At 45.9% G+C, this 26,832-nt stretch overlaps 1 protein-coding gene across 1 annotated transcript in view; it reads left to right on the top strand.

Moving 5' to 3' along the window:
- Nucleotides 1-26,832, top strand: part of ATP6V1B1 (ATPase H+ transporting V1 subunit B1) — a 68,794-nt gene that overhangs the window by 8,863 nt on the left and 33,099 nt on the right. The window contains exons 2-3 of the mRNA XM_054989978.1: nt 18,214-18,269; nt 24,641-24,739. Coding sequence (XP_054845953.1) covers nt 18,214-18,269; nt 24,641-24,739 — 155 coding nt within the window. The remainder of the gene's footprint in view (nt 1-18,213; nt 18,270-24,640; nt 24,740-26,832) is intronic.

Here is a 26,832-nt window from a genome sequence, read left to right as displayed (position 1 = left end):
CTGAGTTTCAGCTTTCATTTGAGGACTCCGTGTTGGACGCCAACACTTTCTATCCCCATTGCCTGGGGTGCTGGAGACAGGAAGAGCTGGCATCCAACGCAAAGCCCCCTGGAGCAGGCAAAGACTCCAGCATAACCTCTCAGCATGCATAATGGCTCAAAAGTGCCCTTGCCTGTCAAGCTGGTTAACAATTTGAGAGCCAGTTTGGTGTAGTGGTTAAGAGCAGTGGGACTCTAATCTGAAGAGCCCGGTTTCATTCCCCACTCCTCTGCTTGAAGCCAGCTGGGGGACCTTGGGTCAGTCACAGCTCTCTCAGAGCTCTCTCAGCCCTACCCACCTCACAGGGTGATTATTGTTGTGGAGGTAATAATAATGACACACTTTGTAAACCACTCTGAGTGGGTGTTAAGTTGTCATGAAGGGTGGTATATAAATCAAATGCTGCTGCTGCTGTTGTTATAATAATAATAATAATAATAACATTTGATTTATATACAATCCTTCAGGATGACTTAACACCCACTCAGAGTGGTTTACAAAGTATGTTACTATTATCCCCACAACAACCCACCCCTGTGAGATGGGTGGGGCTGAGAGAGCTCCAGAGAGCTGTGACTAGCCCAAAGTCACCCAGCTGGCTTCAAGCGGAGGAGTGGGGAATCAAACCTGGTTCTCCAGATTAGAGTCCTGCGCTCTTAACCACTACACCAAACTGGCTCTCAGTTTGGTGTAGTTGTTGTTGTTGTTGTTGTTGTTAATTTGGAGAGGGAGAAGCACTGGCCTGTCGGACAGTAGCAATAGCAAAGCTCTTGTGGGCCTGATGTGCCCCCAGACTGTCATTTCCCCGCCCCTGTACTATCCCAACTTTAAAGAGACCTCTTTGCCTCAGCCTGTCTCAATCCAGCTGTTTGGGCCCTGCCTCTGAGATGCTACCTAAGCCGGTCATGGCCAGATGCCCAAAGGTGAGAAGAGCTTCTGGTACATTAATGGATTTACAGATTTTTCTAATGGGCTCCAGGGAATTGCAAGGGAAATGGCTGTGAAGCAGAAGAGATGATGTTTTTAAGAGCCAAGTGGAAATGTTGGTGAGAACTAGCTTTTTTCCAATGGGAAACCCAAATGGAGTAAAGGGCAGAGGTCTGCTTATGGCAGCTTCCATTCATGACAATGGGGCTGGGGGTACATTATGTGCCATCAAGTCACCTCTGACCGATGCTGACCCTATTTATTATTTTATTATTTATGTCATTTATAGTCCGCCTTTCTCACTAAGACTCAAGGCGGATTACACAGTGTGAAATTAGTATAGTCCGTTTCAAGGACATTTCCATAAACAATGCCATAGGGTAAATGAACACGATGTCATAAAGACATAGCATTAGTAAGAGCTGAAGAAATGCTGAAACAAAACATAAGCAATTCTAGGGATGACATTAGACCACATGAAGCACAAGTAGCTCATAGGAGCACATATTTAAGACAACAGGTAGTTGACTCAGCCTTCCATCCTTCCAAGGTCAGTAAAATGAGTACCTAATTTCCTGGGGGTAAAGTGTAGATGACTGGGGAAAGCAATGGCAAACCACCCCATAAAAAGTCTGCTAAGAAAACATCATGATACGACATCCCCCCATAGATCAGTAATGACTCGGTGCTTGCACAGGGGACTACCTTTACCTTTAAGGCAACATAGTGGTGAAGTCTATGATTCTTAATGCATTAGCGAAGAATCTGGATCCACTATAATCCCTAGGCTAATAACCATATCTGCAAGGGTCAGATGAACTCCATCAAAAGTGGGGAGTACAATGTCGTTCAAGATCTCTGACTTCCCAACAAGCATCACTTCAGTCTTGTCTGGGTTCAATTTCAATTTGTTATTTTTCAGCCATTTCACCACGGCTGTCAGGCAGCGATCTAAGATTTCTACTGCATCCTGTGAGGACCTGGATAGCAAGATATAGAGGTGGGTGTCATCTGTATATTGGTGACATCCAACTCCATAGCTGTGAATGAGTTCTCCTAAAGGCTTTACGTAGAGGTTGAATAACATGGGAAGATAAGATTGCGCCCTGCAGAACCCTGCAAGATAGCTTCCATTCTGGAGATAGCTGATCTCCAATGGCAACCCTTTGGGTCCATCCCATGAGAAATGATTTAAACCAGTCCAGAGCACATCCTTTGATGCCCACTTCTGTTTCTAGGCACCTCAACAGGATGGCACGGTCTACAGTGTCAAAGGCTGCAGACAGATTCAGGAGGAGCAATAAGGAGGCATGGCCTTTGTCTATATTTAGCTGGAGATCATCCAATAACGCTACTAGTGCTGTCTCTGTCCCGTGCCCTGGTCTGAATCCAGACTGGAAAGGGTCTAGAGCGCTAGTGTTTTCCAAGAAGATCTGGAGTTCGTCAGCTACTGCTCTCTCAATTATTTTGCTCAGAAAGGGCAGACTAGAGACTGGGTGACAACTGGCCACCTCATTTTTGTCTAGGGATGGTTTTTTAATGAGTGGACAGATAACCGCCCGTTTGAGCAGCTGGGGGAAGATGCCCTGAGTTAGTGATTGATTTACAATAGACATCAGTGATTCATTTATGTGGTCCTTACTTGATTTTAGCAGCCAGGATGGTCAAGGATTGAGCACGAATGAAAGACCTCCAAAACATCTTATCGTTTACAGACTTGCTCAGATCTTGCAAACTGGGGTGTGGGGCCTCTTTTATTGAGTCCAGCCATCTCATTTTGGGCCTTCCCCTTTTCCTGCTGCCTTCCACTTTGCCCAACATTATTGACTTTTCTAGAGAGTCTTTCCTTCACATGAAATGACCAAAGTACGATAGCTTTAGTTTTGTCATTTTAGCTTCTAGGGGGGATTCAGGCTTTATGTGATCTAGAACCCACTTATTTGTCTTTGTGGCTGTCCATGGTATTCACAAAACTCCTCCAGCACCACATTTCACACAAATCAATTTTCTTTCTGTCAGCTTTCTTCAGTGTCCAACTCTCACATCTGTACATAGTAATGAGGAATACAATGGCGTGGGAAACATCCTAATCTCTAAGGATTTTTTCTAGTTCCCTCACAGCTGTTCTTCCAAGTCTCAACGTCATTCTAATTTCTTGGTTGCAGTCTTCCTTTTGATTGATGATTGAGCCAGGGAATCGAAAATCTTGAACAATTTCAGTTTCCTCATTGTCAACTTTAAAATTGCGTAATCCCTGCGTAGTCATTATTTTTGTCTTCTTGATGTTCAGATGTAATCTTTCTTTGGCACTTTCTCCTTTAACCTTCATCAGTAGTCATTTCAAGTCTTCACTATTTTCTGCCAGTAGCGTGGTGTCAACTGCGTGTCTCAGATTGTTAATGTTCCTCCCACCAATTCTCATTCCTCCTTCTTCTAGATCTAATCCAGCTTTCCTTATGATATACTCTGCATAGAGGTTGAATAGGTAGGGAGATAATATACATCCTTGTCTTGACATATTTGCCAATTGGAAACCATTCTGTTTCCCCATATTCTGTCCTGACAGCAGCCTCTTGTCCAGAGTACAGATTGCATCAAAACAATAAGTTTATTTATTTATTTATTGCATTTCTAAAACACCCTCCCCATCAGACGGGCTCAGGACACTGTGACAACATACAATTAATAACATACAGTTTAAAAACAATAAAAACATTATAAATAAACATTAAAACACTCTTCCATATACAATAAAGACGGGGCAAGTGGAGAAGTGTAGAAGAACTTCCAGTGACCTTGCAATTTAATGCCAGGTTAAATCTATTTATTTGTTTGTTTATTCAAAATATTTCTAGATGGCACTATTTTCACCAGACATAGACTCAAGGCAGCTTCCATGCTTAATCATCAAAACATTTTATAACTACCTATAGCATTAAAATAGTAAAGTCAATATAAAACCAAGAGCACTCGTCAGGATAAAATATCTTTGCATACTGGTTGTTGTGGGTTTTCCGGGCTGTATTGCCGTGGTCTTGGCATTGTAGTTCCTGACATTTCGCCAGCAGCTATGGCTGGGATCTTCAGAGGTGTAGCACCGAAAGACAGAGATCTCTCAGTGTCACAGTGTGGAAAAGATGTTGGCAGGTCATTTGTATCTACTCAGGCCGTGAAAGCCTTCGACAATACATCTTTGCATACTCTTCCAAAGACTTTAGAAGTCTTATGTTATCCCCAGATTTACTGTCTGACATCAGAAAATCCATTGTCTCCTGGCCTCCGTTTGCTAGCTTTGGAATGGAAATAATTGCAGAATGTCTCTCACTGCAAGAGAGCAAAGCCGCACCAAGATTGCAGTTTTACTTTTAAAGCTGATGTTGTCACTCATGAATTGGAGTAGCAAAAGCTCCTCGGCTGTCAAGTCAGTTCAAGCTAGACTTCCTAGGGGGGCCAACTAGGAACTTCCTCGGAACCAGGTGCTGGGGTTTGGGTCTCCCCCTCCCCCCCCATCCCTGCCCCACCCCCAAGCAGAGGTGCCAAGAGCATTTTGTCTGCTGGAAAATGTGACCATCAGCACAACAATTTATTTTTTTTTTTGGCAGTCCAGCTCATTTTGGTTCACGCTTGGGTGGAGCGGTCATTCTTTGCCCCCCCCGAGTCACATGACCTTGCAGGTGTGTATGGGAACCCTCCACTGCAAACCCTAATTAGTGGCATAGTGCGCGGGCCCCCGCTGAGCCTTTCACAAGGCCCGCTCGGCTTGGACGGGCCAATGTGTTTGACAGTGCTGCACAAACTGACACATCACACAATGGGCAGGTTGCGTAAGAAAAAGAGAGGACGTTGGGGAGACTGCAGAAAACTGGGCTCTCTAGGGACCATCGGAAAAGTTTGTGATGGTTAGGGAGGGATAGGCCAGCGAAGAGGCAAGGAAAAGGAAAGATGGCAGTCCAGAAACTGCCCCATGGTCAAGCGCCTGGAAGAAGGAGGGCTTCAATGAATGAAAAGACCCTCTCTTGCCCCACTGAATTACCTGCATAAATGTGCATATCTTAGAGAAATTTAATGTGGCTTTTCTCTGTGTAATAATGAGGAAACTGCTCACTGTGAACAGCGGCACAGAGCCCTGCAAAAAGCATGGCGTATGAATCAGGAAAGCAAAGGGTTGCGTCCAGCTCCGAGTCAAGATGTAAATGTGAGACTTCGGGAAATGCAGATCTCTGCATCTTGAGCATTAACTTTTTTTTGTTTTGAGTAGTTTCTGCAGCTACCGAATTTAATTAATTGGTTCCGAGGAGCAGCACTTTTTCACGCTTCTGGTGGGAGCTGTTCAGGAACGTCACACTGTCACAAGACAGGGTACTGGACAGAAGACTAATAATATTGGTATTGGATCAAAGCCTAAGCAGAGATAGGGCACAAGACACAATTTGGGGGCAGGGAAGCAGGACAAAAATGCAAACAAAGACATTATATAGAGAAGCAGAAATGAAACTCCTGGAACCCCAAAACGGGTCAGGCAACACATTATTTATTTATTTGCTTCATTTGTACCCCACCTTTCTCTCCAATGGGGACCCAAAGGGGCTTCCGTGATTCTCTTCTCCTCCATTCTATCTTCACAACAACCCTGCATGGCAGACTTGGCTGAGAGAGAGTGCGTGACTGACCCAAGGTCACTCACCAGGCTTCTACGGCAGAGTGGATTTGGACCCCGGGCCTCTCAAATCCTAGTCTGATACACTAACCACTACATTGCAGTGGATCTCAAAGAATAGATACAATAATAATATTAAGAACAATAATGAATAATAATCACATCAAGAACATGTATTATATAACAACTTTAAAATATCAAAACAATTGATTGCAAGCAATAAAAATACAGTGATGCACCACGGCATTCCTTGGGGAAGGAGGGCCCTTCACTAAAACACATATACTCTATGATCATCTGAAGGTTTTCATGGAATCTCATGTAAAACATGAGAAGCACTTAAAATAACATCCAAAGTCCACATTCAATGACAAATGTTAATACGTCTTTGTTTATTATAGAATCATAGGGCTGGAAGGGACCTCTGGGGTCATCTAGTCCGACCCACTTATTTTGCAAAGTGTCCCTCTGACAAATTCTGCCCCTCATTCCGGTGTCCATAGAACAGAGTTTGGTCCCCACCCCAAAAGATTCCCCGAAAGGAACATTTTAGACAAACTGAATCTCTCATTCATTCATACAGCAAAAATGCAGGGTATCTGTTCAGAGAAAACCTCAGAGTGGAAGCTTGATCTATTTCCGGTGAACCCCTTTGGGGTGAGGTGGGATATAGAATTTATTAATACAACTATCCTTTTATTTTCTTGATTTAACAGAATCGCATATTGTTTTTCTAAGCCTCACAAAAAGTGTCAGTTCTATCACTACGTAAGACTGTTGCAGAAAAGCAAATTAATAGTCTGGTGGCATCTTAAGGACTAACACATTCATTGTAGCATACGTTTTCTCTACAAGACATTTGGTAATCTCGAAGGTACCACAGGACTCTTGTTCTGCAAAATCTAAAGTCACAGTAGTTAGCATCTAATTTGTCCCGTTAGTTGTGTATGAAGTTACCACAACTGACCTTATCTGGCTCAGGGCCTAAATATGAAGGAAGTGAAGCAGACCTTCACTGAAAAGTAAATACTATTGCCAACAGGGCTTTTTTTCTGAGAAAAGAGGTGGTAGAACTCAGTGTGTTGCCCTCGGAGAAAATGGTCACATGGCTGGTGGCCCCGCCCCCTGATCTCCAGACAGAGGGGAGTTGAGATTGCCCTCCGCGCCGCTCGGCAGCACGGAGGGCAATCTAAACTCGCCTCTGTCTGGAGATCAGGGGGCGGGGCCACCAGCCATGTGACCATTTTCAAGAGGTGCCGGAACTCCGTTCCCCCGCGTTCCTGCTGAAAAAAAGCCCTGGTTGCCAACTAACGTCAGGAAATTCCTGAATATCGGGGGGGGGGAGGGGAGCTTGGGGAGGATATAGTTTGGTGAGGGGAGGAACTTAGCAGGGTTTAATGCCATATAGTTCTCCCTTCCAAGTTGCCATTTCCTTCAGGGGAACTGCTCCTGTAGCCTGGAGGTCAATTGTCATTTCAGGAGCGCTCCAGGCTCCACCTGGAGGTTGGCAACCCTAGTTAGGACTGATGCCTTGGGCCTGCTAGAGACATTACAGAATTAGGGCTGGCGATTCCAGGACTCAAAAGTCCCACACAGCACAAAGCTCTCTGGACCATTTTTTCTTGACGTAACTTACCTTGCAGGGATGTTGTGTGAGTATAAAATTGATGCAGAAACAACCCTGTCTACGGCCCTGAACTCCTGAGCAAGGCAAGGATAGGTTGAGACACTTCTGGCCATGAGCAATTAGAATTAACTGGACTTTATGTCCTAACGCTAACTTTCCCCCCTCTTTAGGAAATGGGTGTTAGGGGGCACAGCACACAGCACAAAGCCCCTTTGCAATGAAGTGGAGCTGTGAAAAAGTGCCACAAATAAAAACAAGGCAGTGGGGGGAGAATGTCTCAGTGAAGTTCTCCCACACACACACACCCCACCATCACGTTTGTAGCCTTCAGCGATGCCCAGTGGGTGGTAAGCACAGTGCAACCTCATGCAAAGAACCGCAAAGGACCGTTGAGGGTGCTTGAGCCCCATTGAAACCAGTGGGGTTTCCCTGTGTTTGTATCCTCCTGCAGAAGTGGTGACGGAAACCACACCCCCATTGGTCACAACTGCGAAGGCACTGTGGCTGCTGCAGATGGAAGAGCAAATTGAGATGATGGAGAAGGCCCTGGGCAGCCCTGGGCCGATTCCAGACGACTAACCTGAAGGCGCTGCATGCCGCCATGTTCCAGATCGTGACGGGGAAAACGCGAAATATCGCGTTTTCTCGCGCGAGTTTGGCACGACGTCGCAATGTCGCGCCAAACTTGCGCGAGAAAATGCGATATTTCGCGTTTTCCCCGTCGCGATCCGGAACATGGCGGCATGCAGCGCCTTCAGGTTAGTCGTCTGGAATCAGCTCTGGTCTGGTCTGCTACAGGCTCACTAGGAGGTCTTGCTGCTTGCCAACCTCCAGGTGGAGCCTGGCGCGCTCCCCAAATTCCAGCTCTTCTCCAGTCTACAGAGACGAGTTTCCCTGGAGGAAGTGGCAGCTCCAGTGGGTGGATTCTATAACATCTCATCCCTGCTGGACAACTTAATCTCGGCCCTTCCCAGAAACCACCCCCCGATTTCCAGGAATGTCCCAAACTGGAATTAGCAACTCTAATCTCATCTCTAGACCCCTGTGCGCATGATTAATAATACTGGCCCAGCTAACTTAGTTGCTGTGGGATACAGAGAACAGGGAAAGTGCTATAGAAATGCCGCAGCCTGTTATATGACGGTAAGTAGAACAAAACAGTAAAGAGTCCAGTAGCACCTTTAAGACGAACCAATTTTATTGTAGCATCAGCTTTCAAGAACCACAGCTCTCTTTTGTCAGATGCATTGTATTTTGCGACTACAGACTAACGTGGCGAACTCCTCTGTAAGTAGAACAAATATTGTTCTCTGTGAGTAGAACAATTATTGTAGAATATTGTTCTCTATAAGTAGAACAAATATTGTTTATGGAAATATCCTTGACACTGTGTGGATATGTCCTGGATACTGATTGTACTATTTCACACTATGTAATCCGCCTTGTCTCAGTGAGAAAGGCGGGCTTTAATGACATAAACAAACAAACAAATGCAGGGGCCATGTCCATAGAACAAGAGGAGTTCTGAAAGTGCACTCATGAACTCAGACTGTACTGCCACCCAAGTTTTTACTGCCAAAAATAACAGACAGTTCGGGATTTTGAAAAGGACAGTGAGTGCCATTCTATGCAGAAGTGCCTACCTCTAAGTCCATTAAAGTCAGTGGGCTAGAAGGGCGTGGCTGTGTTTGGGAAAGCAGCCCCATGGTTTGAACTAGACCAGAGCCGTTTCCACACGGCTTACCTTGTTCTGGAAAACAGCTAAATCTTGCGCTGGCCATTGCTGATGGAGCTGGAGCCGGGAGTTATTTCTTGACTTAAAACATTTCTATGCCACTTTATCTCCTTGGACGCAAGGCAGATACAATGTTGCACCCAGTTGGTGTTGCAAGGATACGAATTATATCAGTCCAATTAACAAGATCAAAGCAGATTAAAATTACTAAATTACAAATGAAAAAGAACTCAAGATTTAAAACACGTAGAATTTAAATGCGCCCAAATTAAAAGAAGCACAGCGAAATCCGCTGAATCCATTGATCTCCTCCACCAAATGCTCTCGGGAATAAGACTGGAAGGAGCAAGAGTCGAGTAGCTTGAGCTGTGTGACTCACGAAAGCTCCTACCCTCCCACAAATGTTGTTAGCCTTAGAGGTGCTACTGGACTCTTGCTCTTTTCTACTGCTATAGACAGACTAACATGGCTATTTATCTTGGAATAAAATTGAAAGTCAGATTATTTTTTTCCTGAATACATTTTATGCTTTTCCTCCAACGAGTCCAGGGTGGCATGCCTGGTTCTCCAGCCCCCTCTCTTATCATCACAATAACCTTGTAAGGTAGGATCAGCTGAGAGTGAGTACCTGCCCCAAGGTCACCAGGAGGTAGGGCTGTCAACCTCTCAATGGGGCCTGAAGATCTCCTGGAATTACAACTGATCTCCAGAGGACTGGATCAGTTCCCCTGAAAGAAATGGCAACTTGGAAGGGGGGCTATATGGCATTATACCCTGCTTAGGTTACTCTCCTGCCCAAACTATGCCCTCCGTAGACTCCGAGATCTCCAGGAATTTCCCAAACCACAGTTAGTAACCCTAACCAAGGAGTATCACATGAGGATGTTGAATCTGGGCTTCGATAGCCAACCTAGTACTAACTACTTAACAGCACTGTCTCTCTGCCACTCTTAGCTATTTTGGTTTCCTATTAACAGCTGTTGCTTATTAATTCAGTTTTTGTTTAAATTATAGCAGTGCCCCACACAGTCTTTCAATATTGATCAAAATGGCACCTATACTGATATTTTTATTACTCGTGCATTTTTATGACTATTTGATTAATTTTATTCATTTTGTTGATTATTGGTATCTGATGAAGGGAGCTTTCTCTCCATTTCCTGGAAATCTGGTTGGTGCTACTGGACCCAAATCTTGCTCTATTAATATTTCATTATTCTTCCTTGCTTTCAACTGATTTCAAATTGTGTTCACTGCTGCTTCCTTCCTTTCTAGCATTGTTGTTGTTGTTAGCTATTTCATTGTTAGAATAAACAGTCGTCCCTTTACCCATTTTAGAGTTGCTCTGATTTTATGTTGTTAAATGTGTTATTCTGAATTTCTGGGAACCACAATTATGAAGTCGTCATGAAATCCATGAACGAAATGAAAACTGAGTTGAATTCAATCCTGGGTTAAAAGCCGGACAATTAAGCGACCGGACATTAATTTGTTGAGCAAGCATTTCTAATGGTTAGAGTTCTTGACCCTACTGGCAGCCTGGGCCTGTAATTAGGACCTTTGAAAAGGGCTGAGCGAGTGATGCTCCAGCCAGGGAAGTGTGCACTTTACAGAGGAGCCCTGAAGCTTCTGCTAGCCCTCCCGCCCCGTTCTGAGAAGGGGGACCCACCCAACAGATGCCGGGGAAGGGGAAAGAGGGGGGCGAAGGAGGGGAAGCAATTAGCGCTTTGGTGGAGTTGGGCCGGCTGTCCCCTTTGTCAGCACGGTCAATTTCCTCTGCTCCTTGCCCCCAGCCCCCCTCTCCCTCCTGCCCCATGGGAGTTAATCGTGCACAATTGTCAAGGGTTAATTCAGATTGCCGAGGATGGGAGCCACGAATTTGGGGAGGGGGTGGCTAGAGGCCAGGCCCCAAGACCTTTCGCTCTGGGGCTTTCTCTCCTTTGCTGCTGTTTTTTAATTTGCAGAATCAGCAACCCTGCCCAACAGCTTTTCATCCACCTTTTCCCCTCTCCCCCTGACTCCCTTCACCTCCACCGAGAAGCCCCCAGCCCACCCACTCTGCTAGGCCCAGGAAGAGTTAAAGTTCCCTCTTTCATAACAGCGCAAACCCTTAATGATCTGAATGGCTGTTTTCCGGGGGTGGGCCTGCTTCCCTCCATCTGATTTTCTAGCAGTCCCCCCCCTCTTTTTTGTATCCCAGGCCTTCATTATATAGACTGCTCAATAGGCAGCACAGCCTCACCCCGCCCGCCCCCCCCTTCCCCTCAGGTAGCCCCTTGCAAATGTTCTGTGGTGTAATTTGAATTTGATTGTAACTTCTGCGTAGTATTGGCAAACTGAGAAGCGTGGAATGCATTATCTCTGCCCACCAATTTCTAAGGGATGCTGGGAGGCTTGCAAGGAACAATGGATTAAATAGGCCTGATCCTGCAAACCCCTTCTGATGCTCAAGGAGTTCCCTTCACACAGGTTAGTTACAACAGGGTTTTCTCTCTCGCTTTGTACAGTTAAAATATGCCGGTGCAGAGCTTCCGGAGACCTTCGTGAAGCCAAAGTAGAACAAGCAACAGATGGGTTAGGGAATTCCTGGAGATTTGGGGATGAAACCTAGGAAGGGTGGGGTTGGGGGTTGGGAAGGACCTCAGTGGGGTATAGTGGAGATCAGTTATACTTCCAGGAGATCTCCAGGCCCCACATGGAGGCTGGCAACCCTACAACAGAGAAGTCAGCTCAGTCCTGTTCTGGGGGCCACGTTACCCACCACCAAGTTTGGCATCTGGTCAGGTGCAAAACTGACCATTCCAGAGACTCGTGAAGCTGCTGGCTGCTGAGTCTGACCTTGGGCCCCTCGAGCACTGCGTGGCTCTGAGTGGCAGCAGCTCTTCAGGGTCACAGGCAGTGACATGCCTTGCCCAGCACCTTTTCAAGGAAGCAGAACTTCGTGTGCAGGCCAGAGTTTCATAGCGAGGGGAAGAAAGACCCTTTCCCACGTCCAACAGGGATGACCCAAGGAAGGGGTCATAGATCCAGAGGAATTAGCCGTGTTAGTCTGTAGTAGCAAAATCAAGAAGAGTCCAGTAGCACCTTTAAGACTAACCAATTTTATTGTAGCATAAGCTTTCGAGAATCAAGTTCTCTTTGTCAGATCTGACGAAGAAAACTTGATTCTCGAAAGCTTATGCTACAATAAAATTGGTTAGTCTTAAAGGTGCTACTGGACTCTTCTTGATTTTACCAAGAAAGGGGTTGTCAGATCTAAGCCCCATGGGGTGTTCCTGATGGGTGTGCCAACAGCTTCAAATTTTAGCTCCCTGACTACAGTTTAAAACAATTGAGTGATTGATTGATGACAAAGTGTTTACACTCACTAAGGGACAGGTAAATCAAAACCGCACCAGTATCTTTGATTTTAAATATGTATCCTGCCCCATATATTGCATCTTAGTTGCTTTTGAATATTATAAATATATTACAATCCAGTAATACTACAATCCAGCAGGAACACCAGCCTTCTTCTACCAGCATTGCCTTAGTGCCCAAACGTCAAGCTCAGCACAAAGGTGGCGTTTCTCTTGATGTTTATCCCAAACAGAGCAGGCTTTAGATAATCTTTTATAGCTCTGGTTACAAATGAGATGCAAACAGAAGCATTGAGTGGAATAGGGAAAGTTGCAAGGTAGGGGTGAGGGAAGGGCATTTGTGCCCATTTAGGTCCAAAATTAATGTGTGTGTGTGTATATGATGTGCCGTCAAGTTGCCTCCGGCCTACGGCGACCCTATGAATGAAAGATCTCCCAAATGTCCTATCATTAACAGACTGGCTCAGATCGTGCAAACTGGAGGATGTGGCCTCCTTTATACGTGGCCTCCTTTATTGAGTCAAGCCATCTCACTTTGGGTCTTCTTCTTTTCCAACTGCCTTCCGCTTTCCCCTGCATTATCGACTTTTCCTAAGAGTCCTGCCTTCTCATGATGTGACCAAAGTATGACAGCCTCAGTTTTGTCATTTAATAACCTCCACAAAAGAAGTAGAAGAAAGCCCTGTGGTAATGGTAGGTTGCGAAGCCCTGTGAGGGATGGAGCTTTGCAGCGAGTAATAGAAACAGCCGAGAAGGGAAGAGGGGGAAAGACTCGGGGCCGTCTGCTGCTCTGCCATCCCAGCACCTGGGGCTGACTGGAGATGTTGGCGTCACATTGCGAAGCCCTGCTATTTCCCTGGCACACCTGCATTTGGTCTCACTGTAACCATGGTTTTGTTCTTTCTGAAATTCGTTAACCCTAGACATACTTGACTTTTCTATTGTTAATATCACTGCCAAAGAAAATGTAAGAGTACAAATAAATGAAGCACACGCAGCCAGTGACATTTGCTATCTCAAGGGGTGGCGAGCACCACAGATGTTGGGTTAAAAAAAGATTAAACGTGTTGTGGAGTGGCCTGTTGGTATCTAGCCGCCAAATGAAACTTCCAGGTGCAGGGGTAGTCTACCTCTGAGTAACAGATGCAGGGCAAAAACGGGGGCTGAAACTTCCATTCCTTGCTTGTAGGTCTCCTGGGGCATCTGCTTGGCCACCATTGAAAAGAATATTTTTGGTGGGCAGTAGAAGAGCAGGACTTGGGTCCAGGGGCGCCTTCAACTAGATTTCCAGGGCGTGAGCTTTCCAGAGCTATTGAGAAGAATATCCACATTCTTATCCCTAAAAGCTTCTAATGTCTACATTTTTCTTCCCAATCTCATGATGTTCACAAACTCTAGGACTGGCATAACGCCCAGGAAACTGCCACACAGAAAGGGGCTAGCTGGGCCGTTCCGTGCTGATTAACGCAGCAGAAAGAACACCGTGACATTTGGAAACGTGCTAAGCTAACCTTTCACCCAGTCACTCTGCTGTCATAGCAAATGATGTCACCCAATATCTGTGCAGCAGGGTGTGTGTGCGCGTGGGGGGGGGGGGTACGCACATGCAGGTGGGGGCATGTGCAGAGCATTAAATCCCATGTTAATTACAGATTAGGCAATCTGGCCACTGAATGTGTGCATGATGCATTCACGAGGGTAGCAGCGCAATACACCCGGCACAACCTGGCATAGACATTGGTTGTGTCCTTGCAAAACATGGATTTCATTGTGTTTAAGGGCCGGGCAGGGGAGGAAGGAGCCTTCTCTCTCGGCTACATCCATTTTTTTAAACCCAGAAAGATACCCAACAACAGGAACAACAACCATCGCCATCTATTTATGAGACACACACACACACCCCGGCCGGGGCCTCCCCTCCTGCCCGTGCCCTCTGTCCGCTCACAGCAGGGGCAGGCCAGGCCCGGCTCGCAGATGTGTGAGCTCAACCGGGCCTACTGGGGAGGTTATGACCTTTACAGATATGGTGGCTGTATGTGTCAGGCCCAATGGAGCTGGCCCGGCGAGATGTGGGCCAGCTGCAGGGGAGGAAGGGAGTTGCCCGCTCAGATGTGCCTCTCCTGGACAGCCAGCAGAAATTCCAGGGTGCAGTCGGGGGGTTTTAAAGTGTTATTTGTTTGGCAAGCCAAGAGGCAAGCCGCAGGTGGGCCCAACGATGTTCGGGCCAGGAGGCAAGTCCTGCGATCCCAGAGACCCTCGGCCAAGAGCTGCGTTTTTCTCTTTCTCCTCCTGGCGCTTTTTGATGGATCATAAAATAACGTGGGCAGGTGGAAAAAGAAACGTGACCTTCCAAAACGCTGGCAATTCGTGGAAACTGGGGAGAAACTAGTCTTGGAAATAGGTCCTCTCACGATGGAGAGCAGAATATGTGCATTTCTTGACTGCTTCTCCAGAAACACAAACGGGTTTTTGTATCCGTGAGCAGACGTGATGGCAGGTCAGTTTATTTTACGCCCTAAACAAAGCTTAATTGTGACCTATAAGGCCAAACTTTCAGTTTTTCCTGAACATGTGATGTGTTTCCCTCCTCCAGCATTTGGGAAAAGTAAAAGAATAAATAAATCCATGGTGTGTGTGTGTGTGTGTGTTTAAAACTTTAAATGAAAAAAAGCTTCAGCGTGGAGCAAATAAGGAAGCCAGACGACCCACCCACAGTCACGTGTGGCTCAAGCTTTCACATATTACCTTCCGAATACACTTTTTTCCAGAAATCACATTTATATCAATGTGCATAATTCATAGGATTGCCAACACCAAGTTGGGAAATTCCTGGAGATTTCAGTGCGGAGCCTGAGAAGGGCAGAGTTTGGGGAAGGGAAGGGCCTAGCAAAGTGTAATGCCGCACAGCCCCCCCCCCCGCCCCCACTCCAGAGTTGCCATTTCCACCAGGGAAACTGATCCTGTCCTCTGGAGATCAGTTATAATGCCAGTAGATCTCCAGCCACCACCTAGAGGTTGGCTAACCTATCTCCAAGTGAAATGACACCCTCATTTTGTGCAAAAGTCTTTGCTCACCTTCCTTCTCTTCTTACCCAACCTTCTTCCTCCCCTCTGCTGCCAAACTGTAGTCTCTAAATGTCAGGGAGAAAGGAATTTCCCTGCTTGCTTTTGCTACTATCTAAAGATTGCAAAACATTCCTCTGTTGTAACAAAATAAAACAAAACTCCAGCAGCACCTTAAAGACTATTCAAGATGAGATCGCTTTGTGAGCTGTGATTCATGAAAGTGCATATTGAAATAAATGTTGTTACTCTCTAAAGTGCCACTAGAATTTGGATTTCCTCTCTAAAGAGAGATTAATATCTTTTGTGGTTCTTGTGAGAAGAATCATGCAAGATCCTTCCTGAGGGCCATCAGCTTGCTAATTTTCCACTGCATCCCATAATACAAGGAATCGACATGGCACCTATCCGTACCAATCTAAAGTGGTTTTTGAAAGTGAGTAAGGGGCTGGGTGAGGATTTTGGAATTTTTGATGTTTGGGGTATAATGCATAGGTAAAGTACTTTATGGTAAAGCACTTTACCTATGCAAATAGTGGAGCAAGATTCTGAAAACCCAGTGGGTCTTGATTTGACTAAACATGTTTGGCTGCATGGCTAAAATGCTTTATGCTGGAACTTTAGCATTTTAGCATTTTAGACTGGAACTTCTATTTTTTTTTAACATTATGAACTTTATTTAATTCCAAACAGCATACAATGACAATTGAACATACAAGCAATTTAAAGTAGTCTGATTCAGTGGATATAGAAAATGAACTAAGTCTTGTATAACATGATTGACATATAAATATTATATCCAGGGGTTTTTTTCTGGGAAAAGAGGTGCCCGAACTCTCGAGAGGGAAATGAGGAAGAAATACATGGGATTCTTTGAAATAATATTATTTTCATGCACTAGTGCCAAGTATTTTCAAGAGGTGCCGGAACGCTGTTCCACTGCGTTCCCGCTGAAAAAAAGCCCTGATTATATCCTAAACATTGCTTACTGTTATAAGTAGGTAAAGAATCAAGTCAGATAACATTGTAATTTAAAAATCAGGTAGAGATTAATAGAGAGTTGAATACTGGATTTAGTACATTTTCTTTGTAATTAAAGTTCTATGTTTATGAATGTTTGATATGGTGTTTTTAATGTTTGCAAGTCATTACTAGAAAGATATTCTATAAATGGGTGCCACTTTTCTATGATATTGGACAGTTTGGGATAATTTTCTGCCTGTTGAAGTTTGTCTGATATCTTCTCCATTATCAAGTGAGGCTGGAACTTCTATTGAAGTTAACAGATCTTCCCAGTTTTAATGCATTTTTATCCTTCAGGTGGAAGTCGATCGTAACATCATTACATCTATTTTGGTTCACTTTTCAAAAATAATTTATGCTCCTCTCAAAATCAGGGCCCTTTTCACACTACTTACTTGCTTCCAAAACATCGCGAGATGTAGCGCAAAAAACGCGGAAGATAGCGTCTTCTCACGAAAGATAGCGTCTTCTCGCTATCTTCCGCGGTTTTTGCACTACATCTCGCGATGTTTCGGAAGCAAGTAAGTAGTGTGAAAAGGGCACAGGTTAGAATCCCTCTTACTGTGCCCATGTGCAGGCAGCCGAGTTCTCTCCAGACATTGAGAATCAAGCAACATTGTTGTAAGTAATTGTGCAGGTAAAAAATGAGAAGGGCTCGCACTTATGAGAAGGGCTAGGAGAAGAAGCACAAGTGCCGTAGATGCCTGCAAAATGAAGAAAAATGCTGCCAGATTAGTGTTTCTTAGCTAGCTCAAGAAGTATATTTATTTTGTGTGTGTGCAAGAAAATGTTTTGAAACAGCATGTTAAGTTCAAAAGGCACCCAGTTAAACAGAGCTTCTGTGTAAAATGCTGAAGAGATACCGCAGCAGCTGTTTTATGGTTGCACCCACCACCCTGAGCCAGAGTTCCAAAGTTGTTCACAAGGTTGGGGGCCCTTGCCGTAATAGATTGCAGAGAGGAGGTGTCCTTCATGAATTGGTCCAACCCACACTTGCCTGTTGGCCTTGCTAATACAATTGCACTTTTCCTTGTGAAAACCCTTCCAGTGCAGCAGCCGGACCTAGAATCTCTCTCTAAACAAGACATCTTACACGGGGATGCTCAAGTGACTTACTTTCTGTGTGGTCTCATATTCAAGTGTACTCTCCCTAGCAGTGCATGCATATCCTCAACAGGGGAACAAGTGTAAGATTTTTCCCTTGAGCGTCCCTGTGTAAGATGTCAGTAGCACCTATAAGACTAAGAAAATTTGTGGTAGGGTAGGAGCTTTCGTCACAGCTCACTTCTTCAGAGAGTGAGCTGTGACTCACAAAACCTCCTATCCTACCACAAATTTTGTCAATCTTATAGGTGCTACTGAACTCTTGCTCTTTTCTACTGCTACAGACAGACTAACATGGCTACCCATCTTGATCTAGCCCCTGTGTAAGATGACTTGTGTAGAGAGACTCAGAGACACACATTGATCCTTGATCTCTTCCCCTCTTGCAGTTCCCAGGTGTCCACAAGTTTCCTTTTAGATTGTCTTTTTCTCAGGTTAGTAAAGACTTCAGTAGCACCTTTAAGACTAACCAGCTTTGTTGTAACATAAGCTACAGCTCTCTTTGTCAGATGCAGAGAGCTGTGGTTCTCGAAAGCTTATGCTACAATAAAGTTGGTGAGTCTTAAAGGTGCTACTGGACTCTTTACTATTTCGCAACTACAGACTAACATGGCTAACTCCTCTGGATCTTTTTCTCAGGAATATTCAGTAATCCCCTCTTTTTTTCTTTTTTCCACAGCCTACAAGACAGTGTGTGGTGTGAATGGGCCTCTGGTAGTACTGGACAATGTTAAGGTACTGGGCAACTTTTTTAAAAAAATGAAATTCAGCATAGAGAGGGCTGGTTCTGCCAAAATGAAAAGTCGTTCAGCATATGCATGTAAATGCCATCAAGTCACAGCTAAATAGCAACTCTATATGGTTTTCAAGGCAAGAGACAAAAAGAGGTGGTTTGCATAGTGACACTCAGGGGTCATTTCATAGAAAAAGAGCTGGAGGAACTCATTAGCATAACTCATTAGCATGTGCCACACCCCTTGGCATCACCGGAAGTGTGTCATTAGCATAACTGATTTGCACCCCCTGACATCACCTATCCTGGCTGTTTTGGACCCAATCCTGGCCATTCAGGGCTGAAATTGGGCCCAAAGTGGCAAAAAGGGGCTGAAAATGGCCAAAAAGGGGCCAAAATGGTCAGAATTGGGCCGCTGCTGAACAGGAGAGTGATCCACCACCCGTCAGAGGCCCGATCTGGGATGTTTCGGCCCCAATCCAGGCCGAAACGGGCCCAAAATGGCTGAGAGTCAGGTGGGCGGGGCCACCTGATATGTGACCTCTTTGGAGAACTGCCGGAACTGCGTTCCTGCTCATTCCCCCTCAAAATGAGCCCTTTCTTAGCTTCTAAGATCTGGTGAGATTGGGCTATCCAGCCTGAACACTAGACTCTTAATAAATAATATCAGTCTAAGTTTCCAGAAAGTAACACATTACAGAGCTTGAGCAGGTCATAGGATTGCTGCCCTGGGGTGTCTACACCAAGAGGTTAGTTAGTACCAAAAATAATTTGCACCGGACCACTACAGAAGTCTGCAGGGTAGAGGCTAAGCAGGTGGCAAAGGTGCTGATGGCCACAATCCTCTTGCACCTGATGGCACGTGTAGCAGTTGCTACCGGGAGCTTTGCACCAGCGCTGTCACACTGAGCCAGCAAAGACTCTGCTTTTCATTTCGACCATTTGGTTACAATCCTTGACTTCTCCCAGGAGTGTGCTGGACCCCAAATCAAGCTGGACGTAGATATTGCTTTCCTTTCATTGTAAAGGCCAGCTTAAATCATTTTGAAATGGCAGTGCTGAAAAATGTCGTCCGATACTTAAAGCTTATCACTAAAAAGAGTCTTCACCCGCATACTGGTAGAGGCAAGCTAGTTTCTGAAGGAAAGGGGCTCCCTTCTGCTGGAGCCACTGCTGAAGAGGCCCCACAGTTGGGAGGGGCTTATAGGAGCACCCAGTCGCTGGGGTGCCTGCAAAGTTGTGACTCTGTGCCTTGGCAGGATGGCTCACCTCCCTCCATCATGCATCTGGAGAGGGCCAGTCCACAGCAGAAGCCACTTAGTCCCAAACCACACCACATTCACACAGCCCAGAGCAGCAGCCCACACGGTCTCTTTGGAGAGTAAGACCCTTTCCTCCCTTTCCCACGGCACTAGTGTTCGGGGTCGCCTGGTGACGTTGATAGCCCATTGATGCAAGCCAGGCAAAAGGAAGTCCTTCTTCACACAATGTATGGTTAACTTATAGAATTCACCAACACAAGTTGTGGCTATGGTCACTGGAATAACAGCTTTAAATGGAGAGTGGGCCGATTCATGGAGGGCCAGTTATTAGCCATGATGTTTGAGTAGAACCTCCAAGATCAAAAGCAGCGTATCTCTGAACTCCAGTTGCTGGGGGACAATGGCAGAGAACAGTTGTGGCCTTCCTGTCCGCCACTGTGAAAAATACAGGTTCTGGGTTAGAAAGACCTTTGATTGGATCCAGCAAGATTCTTCCTGCATTCCTATGTTCTCCTTCTGGGACTGAGGAGGGGGGTTGTGGCTTCAGGACCATATCAGGGGATGAGAACAGGGCTGACCTGCCACTTTGAGAGGGTTGGGGAGAAAGCTGCAGGTTGGAATGAAGAGAGAGGACCCTTCCCTCTTTCCAAGGCATCGTCTCCAGATTGGACTTTCCCTCCTCTAGGAGATATCCATGCAGTAGAAACTCAGAACCATGTATGGGTTTTAATGTCGGTATTGTTATTATATTGTATTATTGATTTTAATGTTTGTGTATTGTCGAAGGCTTTCACAGCCGGAGAACGATGGTTGTTGTGGGTTTTCCGGGCTGTATTGCCGTGGTCTTGGCATTGTAGTTCCTGACGTTTCGCCAGCAGCTGTGGCTGGCATCTTCAGAGGTGTAGCACCAAAAGACAGAGATCTGTCAGTGTCACAGTGTGGACACTGCCAACATCTTTTCCACACTGTGACACTGAGAGATCTCTGTCTTTTGGTGCTACACCTCTGAAGATGCCAGCCACAGCTGCTGGCGAAACGTCAGGAACTACAATGCCAAGACCACGGCAATACAGCCCGGAAAACCCACAACAACCACTTAATGTTTGTGTTTATATTCAATATTGTATTGTGTGTCTTTGTTCTACTGCCTCAAGCACTAAACATGGTGGAGAGGCAGTACAGAAGTTAAATAAATAAAACACCAATCCCAGAGAAAGGCCCTTCCTTCGTTGGAGGCTTTGCTGCACCTCCCTGCTGGAAAAAGCTTTTCCTACAGAATTTCTGCCTGTCATGAAGCTGTTAAAGGCTCAGTAGCCTTGCTAGGGTTGGGCAGCTCCCCATTTGTTCTTGAGCAAAAGTAGTGCCACAGAGAGAGAGAGTGAGTGATTCGTGGGACTTCTCTGCCCACCTGGCCTTACTATAAAGGTAGGCAAAGCTGTATTGGCTTCAAAGGGTGACCTCTAGTGGCCAAACATATCCTCAGTGCAAACCCCAGGAAAAAAGCCCAGAATAAGCAGAACAGGTCCTCGGGGCAGGTATTTTCAGACTAAAAATTGCCAAAGAAAACACTGCACACTTGGGGGGTAGGCCTGAGTCTACTATCCTTTGGAACAAGGATACTATCCTAAACGACCTATAAAAGCAGGACATAATTTAAATTGAGTAGCACCTGATAGGCTTAGGAAGGGAGCTTTGACTCTCAAAAGCTCACACTCTGGAAATCTAGTTGGTCTTTAAGGTGCTACTGAATTTAAATTATATCCTGCTTTGCTAGGTCAGGTAGGATCTAATTACCACAGTAGCTTCCCCCAATTTCTCTCTCCCTTGTATCTGAAGAAGGGAGCTTTGATTTTCGAAAGCTCACACTCTGAAAATCTCGGTGGTCTCTAAGGAGCCGCTGGACACAAATCTCCTTATGCTCTCTCTATTCTCTGATACATCCCAGTAAACATCCCTGTAAAGGAAACCTTTCTTAACCCTGATCCTTTCTTAAACTAAATCCTTTTATGTTGGAACAAACATTCAACCAGGAGGGACTCCCGTTCTCGCTCAGTTTCCGCCGGAATGTCCCAGATAACCGAGTCTCTCTTTTACAAAGAGGGCTTGTGTATCCAGTGGCTGCACCTCCTCAGTTGGGCTAGACATGACAATTGGTTCAGTCCTTAGTTTATGATTGCAGCTCTGTACGATTTCCCAGAATGACAAACAGAGGGGTGGGCACGAATGGGTCCCAGTGGTGGATTAAGCAAGTAAGGTGTTCATTGATTCAGTGATAAGGGCTCGTTTTAAATGGCCAGACTGTGAAAGAAAGAATGGCAAATCCATCGCTGGTTCATTCACACATTTGTTTTAATTATAGATCTTATCGGGAAGCCCCAGGTGCTGTTGACTAGAAAGGTGGGGTTTAGATAAATATATTCTTAATTTTAATATTGGTTTGTTTCAGGGCTTTTTGGACCACACTTTATTCCAAGGTGACTGGCAAGTAAAAACATAAAACAAGAAACACCATATAATTAAACAAATCAAAAGGAACAAACCAATTCATGACAGCCTACTGAAAAAGTGAAGCCATTCCCATTTCCTCAGAGGCCTTCCAGACCTTGGATGGAGGCAGTCCTTCAGCGATTCTAGGCCCAAACTGTTAAACAAGGCAGTTGGGTCATATGCAAATACATTGACGTGCAATTGGTTAAATAATGGATTGATGGTGTTTAAAAGATCTCTTTTAAAAGTCTGCTCACAGCCCTAAGAACGCTCCAAATGAAGAGCAAGGATGAAAACAAAGCCAAGCAAGCACATTTCAAATAGTGAAATAATTATGCCAACTCTTCCACATCACATGAACACGTATGACCATTTTAATTAAATGAAACACTAGAATTGCTAGATACTAGATCAGCCTGGAGGCTCATTAGTCTAGCATTCTGCTCCTTCAGGAGCCGGGCAGATGCTTTCTGGAAACCTACAACTGGGGCAGAACAGCAGCCGCATTCCTTTGTTGTTTGTACCCACCATCTGGTATGCTGAGATATACTGCCTGTTTACATGGAGGTTCCATTTAGTTATCATCAGGGCTTTTTTCAGGGGGAATGTGGGGGAACGGAGTGAGGGCAGCCCACTAAGTTCCACTACCTCTTTTCCCAGAAAAAAAGCCCTGGTTATCATGGTTATTATTAGCCTTTGAATACTAGCAATGAAGCTCTGACCTGGATAGCCCAGGTGAGCCTGATCTTGTCAGATCTCAGAAGCTAAGCAGGGTCGGCCTTGGTTAGTAATTGGATGGGAGACCTCCAATGAAGATAAGGGTTGCAGAGGCAGGCAATGGCAAACCACCTCTGTGAGTCTCTTGCCATGAAAACCCCACCAGGGGTCACCATAAGTCAGTTATGACTTGAGGGCTCCACACACACACTGATAATGGAGCACACTAAAGTGGTGGTGAGTTTAGCATATTTTCTTGGATCTAAGTTTCATCACGATTAAAGGGGCTTATTTCCAAATTCATCAGTTCAGGCTTGGAGCAAGAAACAGTAGACATGTAGAACAGGCCTAATTTCTGGCATCCACTGCCCAAAGTAAGTTGGCTTGACAGATCTGCAAATGAGGTATGATTGTGCCAAGTTAAAAGGGCATTCTGTACTGAAGCAAGGAACATGCATCCTCTCGACTTAATATGTGCTCGGGGCTTTCTTGGACGGTGCCCGCCGCAAGACCTCATTACTATTATGCCTTTCATTGGGATCCATGCCGGAGGGGGGTTAATAAGATCAATTAAAGAGCTGGATCACAGAGACTTTTTTCTCTTGTGGTGAAGATTAAGGGCCGAAGTACAGGCTCAGGTGAAATGAGGCATGTTTGTAAGGAGAAACTGGGCTAAACTGGCAAGCATGAGATAATGCCGAGAGACGGATACGTCCTGCAGATGATGTGAGCCAAATAAACCCTCCATGTTCAGAGGCAGTATACCTCTGAGAAGCAGGAGCTGGAGACAATCAACGTGGAAGGGCTGCCTTAAGCACGATGCTGGCCAAGGCATAAAGCACTCCCCTCTAGGATGCTGCATCTTGCAGAGCAGCTCATTGAAACTCATGTCCAAATCAAGCATCTGTATAACTACTTGTAAGATCTGGAGCAGGGGTTCAACAGGACCGAGGCAAATTTGCAGATGACAACTAAATTATTCAAGATAGTGGCAACCTAAAAGGGCAGTGAAGGGCTCCGAAAGGGTCTCTCTGAATGGAAAATGAGGGCTAAGCTACAAGTGATGAATGACACTTGAACAGCAAGTGGATTGAGCGGAACACAAGTGGAGGGCAAGTGAACACAGAGAAATACACTTGCCGTTCAAGTGTCATTCGTCACTTGTAGCTTGGCCCTAAGTTTCAATGGAAGCAAGAGGAAAGCAATTTGCATATTGGAGCTGTATAATTCAAATAGAATAAAGAGGTCTGAATTGATCATGATGGGTAGCCATGTTAGTCTGCCTGTAGCAGTAGAAAAGAGCAAGAGTTCAGTAGTGCCCCTTGTCTTCCTTGGAGGTCTCCTGTCCAAGTACTAAGCAGGATGAACCCTACTTAGCTTCTGAGATCTAATGAGATCGGGCCATCCGGGGCCATCCAGGTCAGGGCCCTGCACTGCTGTGCAGAGGCAGGCAATGCCAAACCACCTCTCAATGTCTCTTGCATTGAAAACCCCAGCAGGGCTGCCGTAAGTCAGTTGTGACTTGACAGCATTTCACCCCCCCCCCAAAGGTGCAGGATGTTTTTTCTGCAGGCCAGTTGGAACCATCGCTGTGGGGTTAAATGGGGAGGGGGAATGGAATCCCCCCCCCACCGTGTTCCATGGGGGGGACGGACAAAACTGCAAGAGCAAAACAGTGGCAAAAACGACTGGTTTAATCAAACAGCTGCTGGTATTGTGGAAATGGGTCGTTTTTCGTGCTGAAAAGAGGAGGAAAACTCTGCCCATCAAGCCCAGATGGTCCCAAGGGGAATGGTATTTTGGGAAATGCTGCAACAAATGGGGTCAAAGTGGCTTCCTCCTCGTGAGAAGCCACCCCTCTCTTCCCGCCTTGAGCTTCTGACCCTCGCTTGGCTTCCTTCTTGCAGTTCGCCCAGTTTGCTGAGATCGTCAACTTCACCCTTCCAAACGGCACGCAGCGGAGTGGGCAGGTCTTGGAAGTGGTGGGCTACAAAGCCATTGTCCAGGTAGGTGGGAAAGAGGCTGTTGACTCCCACCAGAAAGTCCTAGCGGGGACCCCTGACTTTGGTTCAACCCGCAGTCATCTCAGAGGTCAAAGATTCAGCAAACAGGGAAAAGACATTGAGAGAGGACCCACGGCCCCCCGCGTGCCTGAGAACGGAGTTCCCACCAGCCTAGAACTCCAAGCATACATTTGATCCAAAGTCCTCGGGGCAGCCACGTGTCCCTCACGCTGACTTTGCAATGTGTGGATCAGCCATTACTGCAGGGGAACTGATGGGGGGGGCACTTTCTCCAGGACCTTCCCATGCAAACAGTGCATGCCAAAGGCTTCTTTAGACCACGGTTGATCCTTGCCATCTGGATGAGGAAGGGCTCAGAGGTCTGATCCCTTCGGGATGGGAAATCAGGAATGAAGGTTTCGAGCGGGGCTGAAGGGAAATCCCATGCACCCAACACAACGCACTGCAATTTTGCATCCAGTTTAGGGGCTTAAATATCCTTGCTTTACTCCATGCAAGATCGTAATTCTGGGCTCCTAAAATGGGCCTGGCTGCTGAAAATTACAAGCTGGCCCCTGGGATTTGGAGATGCTTTGCTTCCAGAGGGGTAGAAGGGGTGGGGCCACCTGCAGGGAGAGAGTGGCCCAAAGACCAAGTCTTTTCAGTGTGCAGTTCAGCAACCTGGAGGGGGGGGTCTGTGCTGAGGAAGGCAGTGAACCCAGGACGCTCTTGAACTGCATGCAAAGGGTCAGCAGCACCGAGTCACCAGGCCAGCCAGATAAACCAGCAGCATCTAGTGAAAGGCACGCACTGGACAGCACTCTTGCCCTAAATATATAGTGTGCTAGATTTCTGGGCCCCACAGCAAAGGAGACTGCGAGAAAGATACTGGTGCTGGACTCCACAGAACCAAATGAAACTCGGCAACATTTCGTGGGAACCTGAAGAAAGGGGATTACTCTGTACTCCTGGCTTGCCAAAGGGCAACAACTGAGATTCCAGTGGGATAGGGGACTATGAACTACAGCAGTGCTTGAGCCAAGATTTCGCACCATCATAGCTTGGCTTATTGGGCACAGCTTCTGGCCTTTATGGTTTCCATGTTCTCTGCCCGCTCTTCTTTTCTGTTCCTCACCCAGTCATCCCTGCCTTTGCCTCTCCCGTCCCGAATCCATCTCCTCCTGTCCCAGTAGGGTTGCCAAGACAGTTAATGGCGGTGCTGCTCCGCTCTTGCCTCTCCCAGATTTCTGCAAACTATGCAAAACTGAATTATTCAGGAGGACTTTCTACCCAGATTATAGGCCATAAGAAATAGCTCAGGTAGATGCCTTGATAGGGATAGAGACTATACGCTATGCTATTGGGTACTGTCTGCTGATGTAGAAATGCACCTACTAGAGAGTTTCCACGTTGCTGAACATGCAATGTACATTAGTTATGCTTTGTTTCAAAAAAGTTTCATCTCTGTGCTCAGCTTTATGCTTGTTTTAAAATTTTCTGCTACCATTCCCTATTGTATCTGTTTTCCAGAATTTCTTAACCATTGTTCATTATTGTACTCTGCTCGGTGAAAGTCCTAGTTGTTGATTATACTGCATTCCTCTTGCACTGTGTAATCTGCCTTGGACCTCAGTGAGAAAGGCAGACTGATGATGATGATGATGATGATGATGATGATGATGATGTAGAAATTTGGCAGGCACCACTCTTTCTAACATGGAGACTGACAAGAAGCTTGTCACCTAGTAAATCTCATTTTCGGCCACCGTTAAGGTCACCAGAGCAGCACCAGTCAAAAAAAAGCTGTCCAGCTTTAGTTTCTGTGTCCTGCGTGCAAGTTTTCTTCCAGGCGAACTGATCTTTCACAGCGGCTGCATTGCTATATCAGCATTCTGTAACGAACCCTTCTCCCCCCCCCCACAGTAAACGCAGTTGTAAGAACTTCTGCCTGATGTCACAGCGGGTCATTCTGCGGACGTGTCCCAGGCCACAGGGCTGGTTTCGAGTCCAATATCTCTAAATGCGACTCGTGCACTGGGCCAGAAGCGGGTGGCAACCTGATGTTTAGAATGACAAGGTGGGCCTTGGAACTCAGG

This window comes from Eublepharis macularius, chromosome 10, assembly GCF_028583425.1.
Source record: "Eublepharis macularius isolate TG4126 chromosome 10, MPM_Emac_v1.0, whole genome shotgun sequence".
Lineage (NCBI taxonomy): Eukaryota > Metazoa > Chordata > Lepidosauria > Squamata > Eublepharidae > Eublepharis > Eublepharis macularius.
The sequence above is the reverse complement of the archived record's forward strand: the minus strand, read 5'-3'. Positions and strand labels throughout refer to the sequence as shown.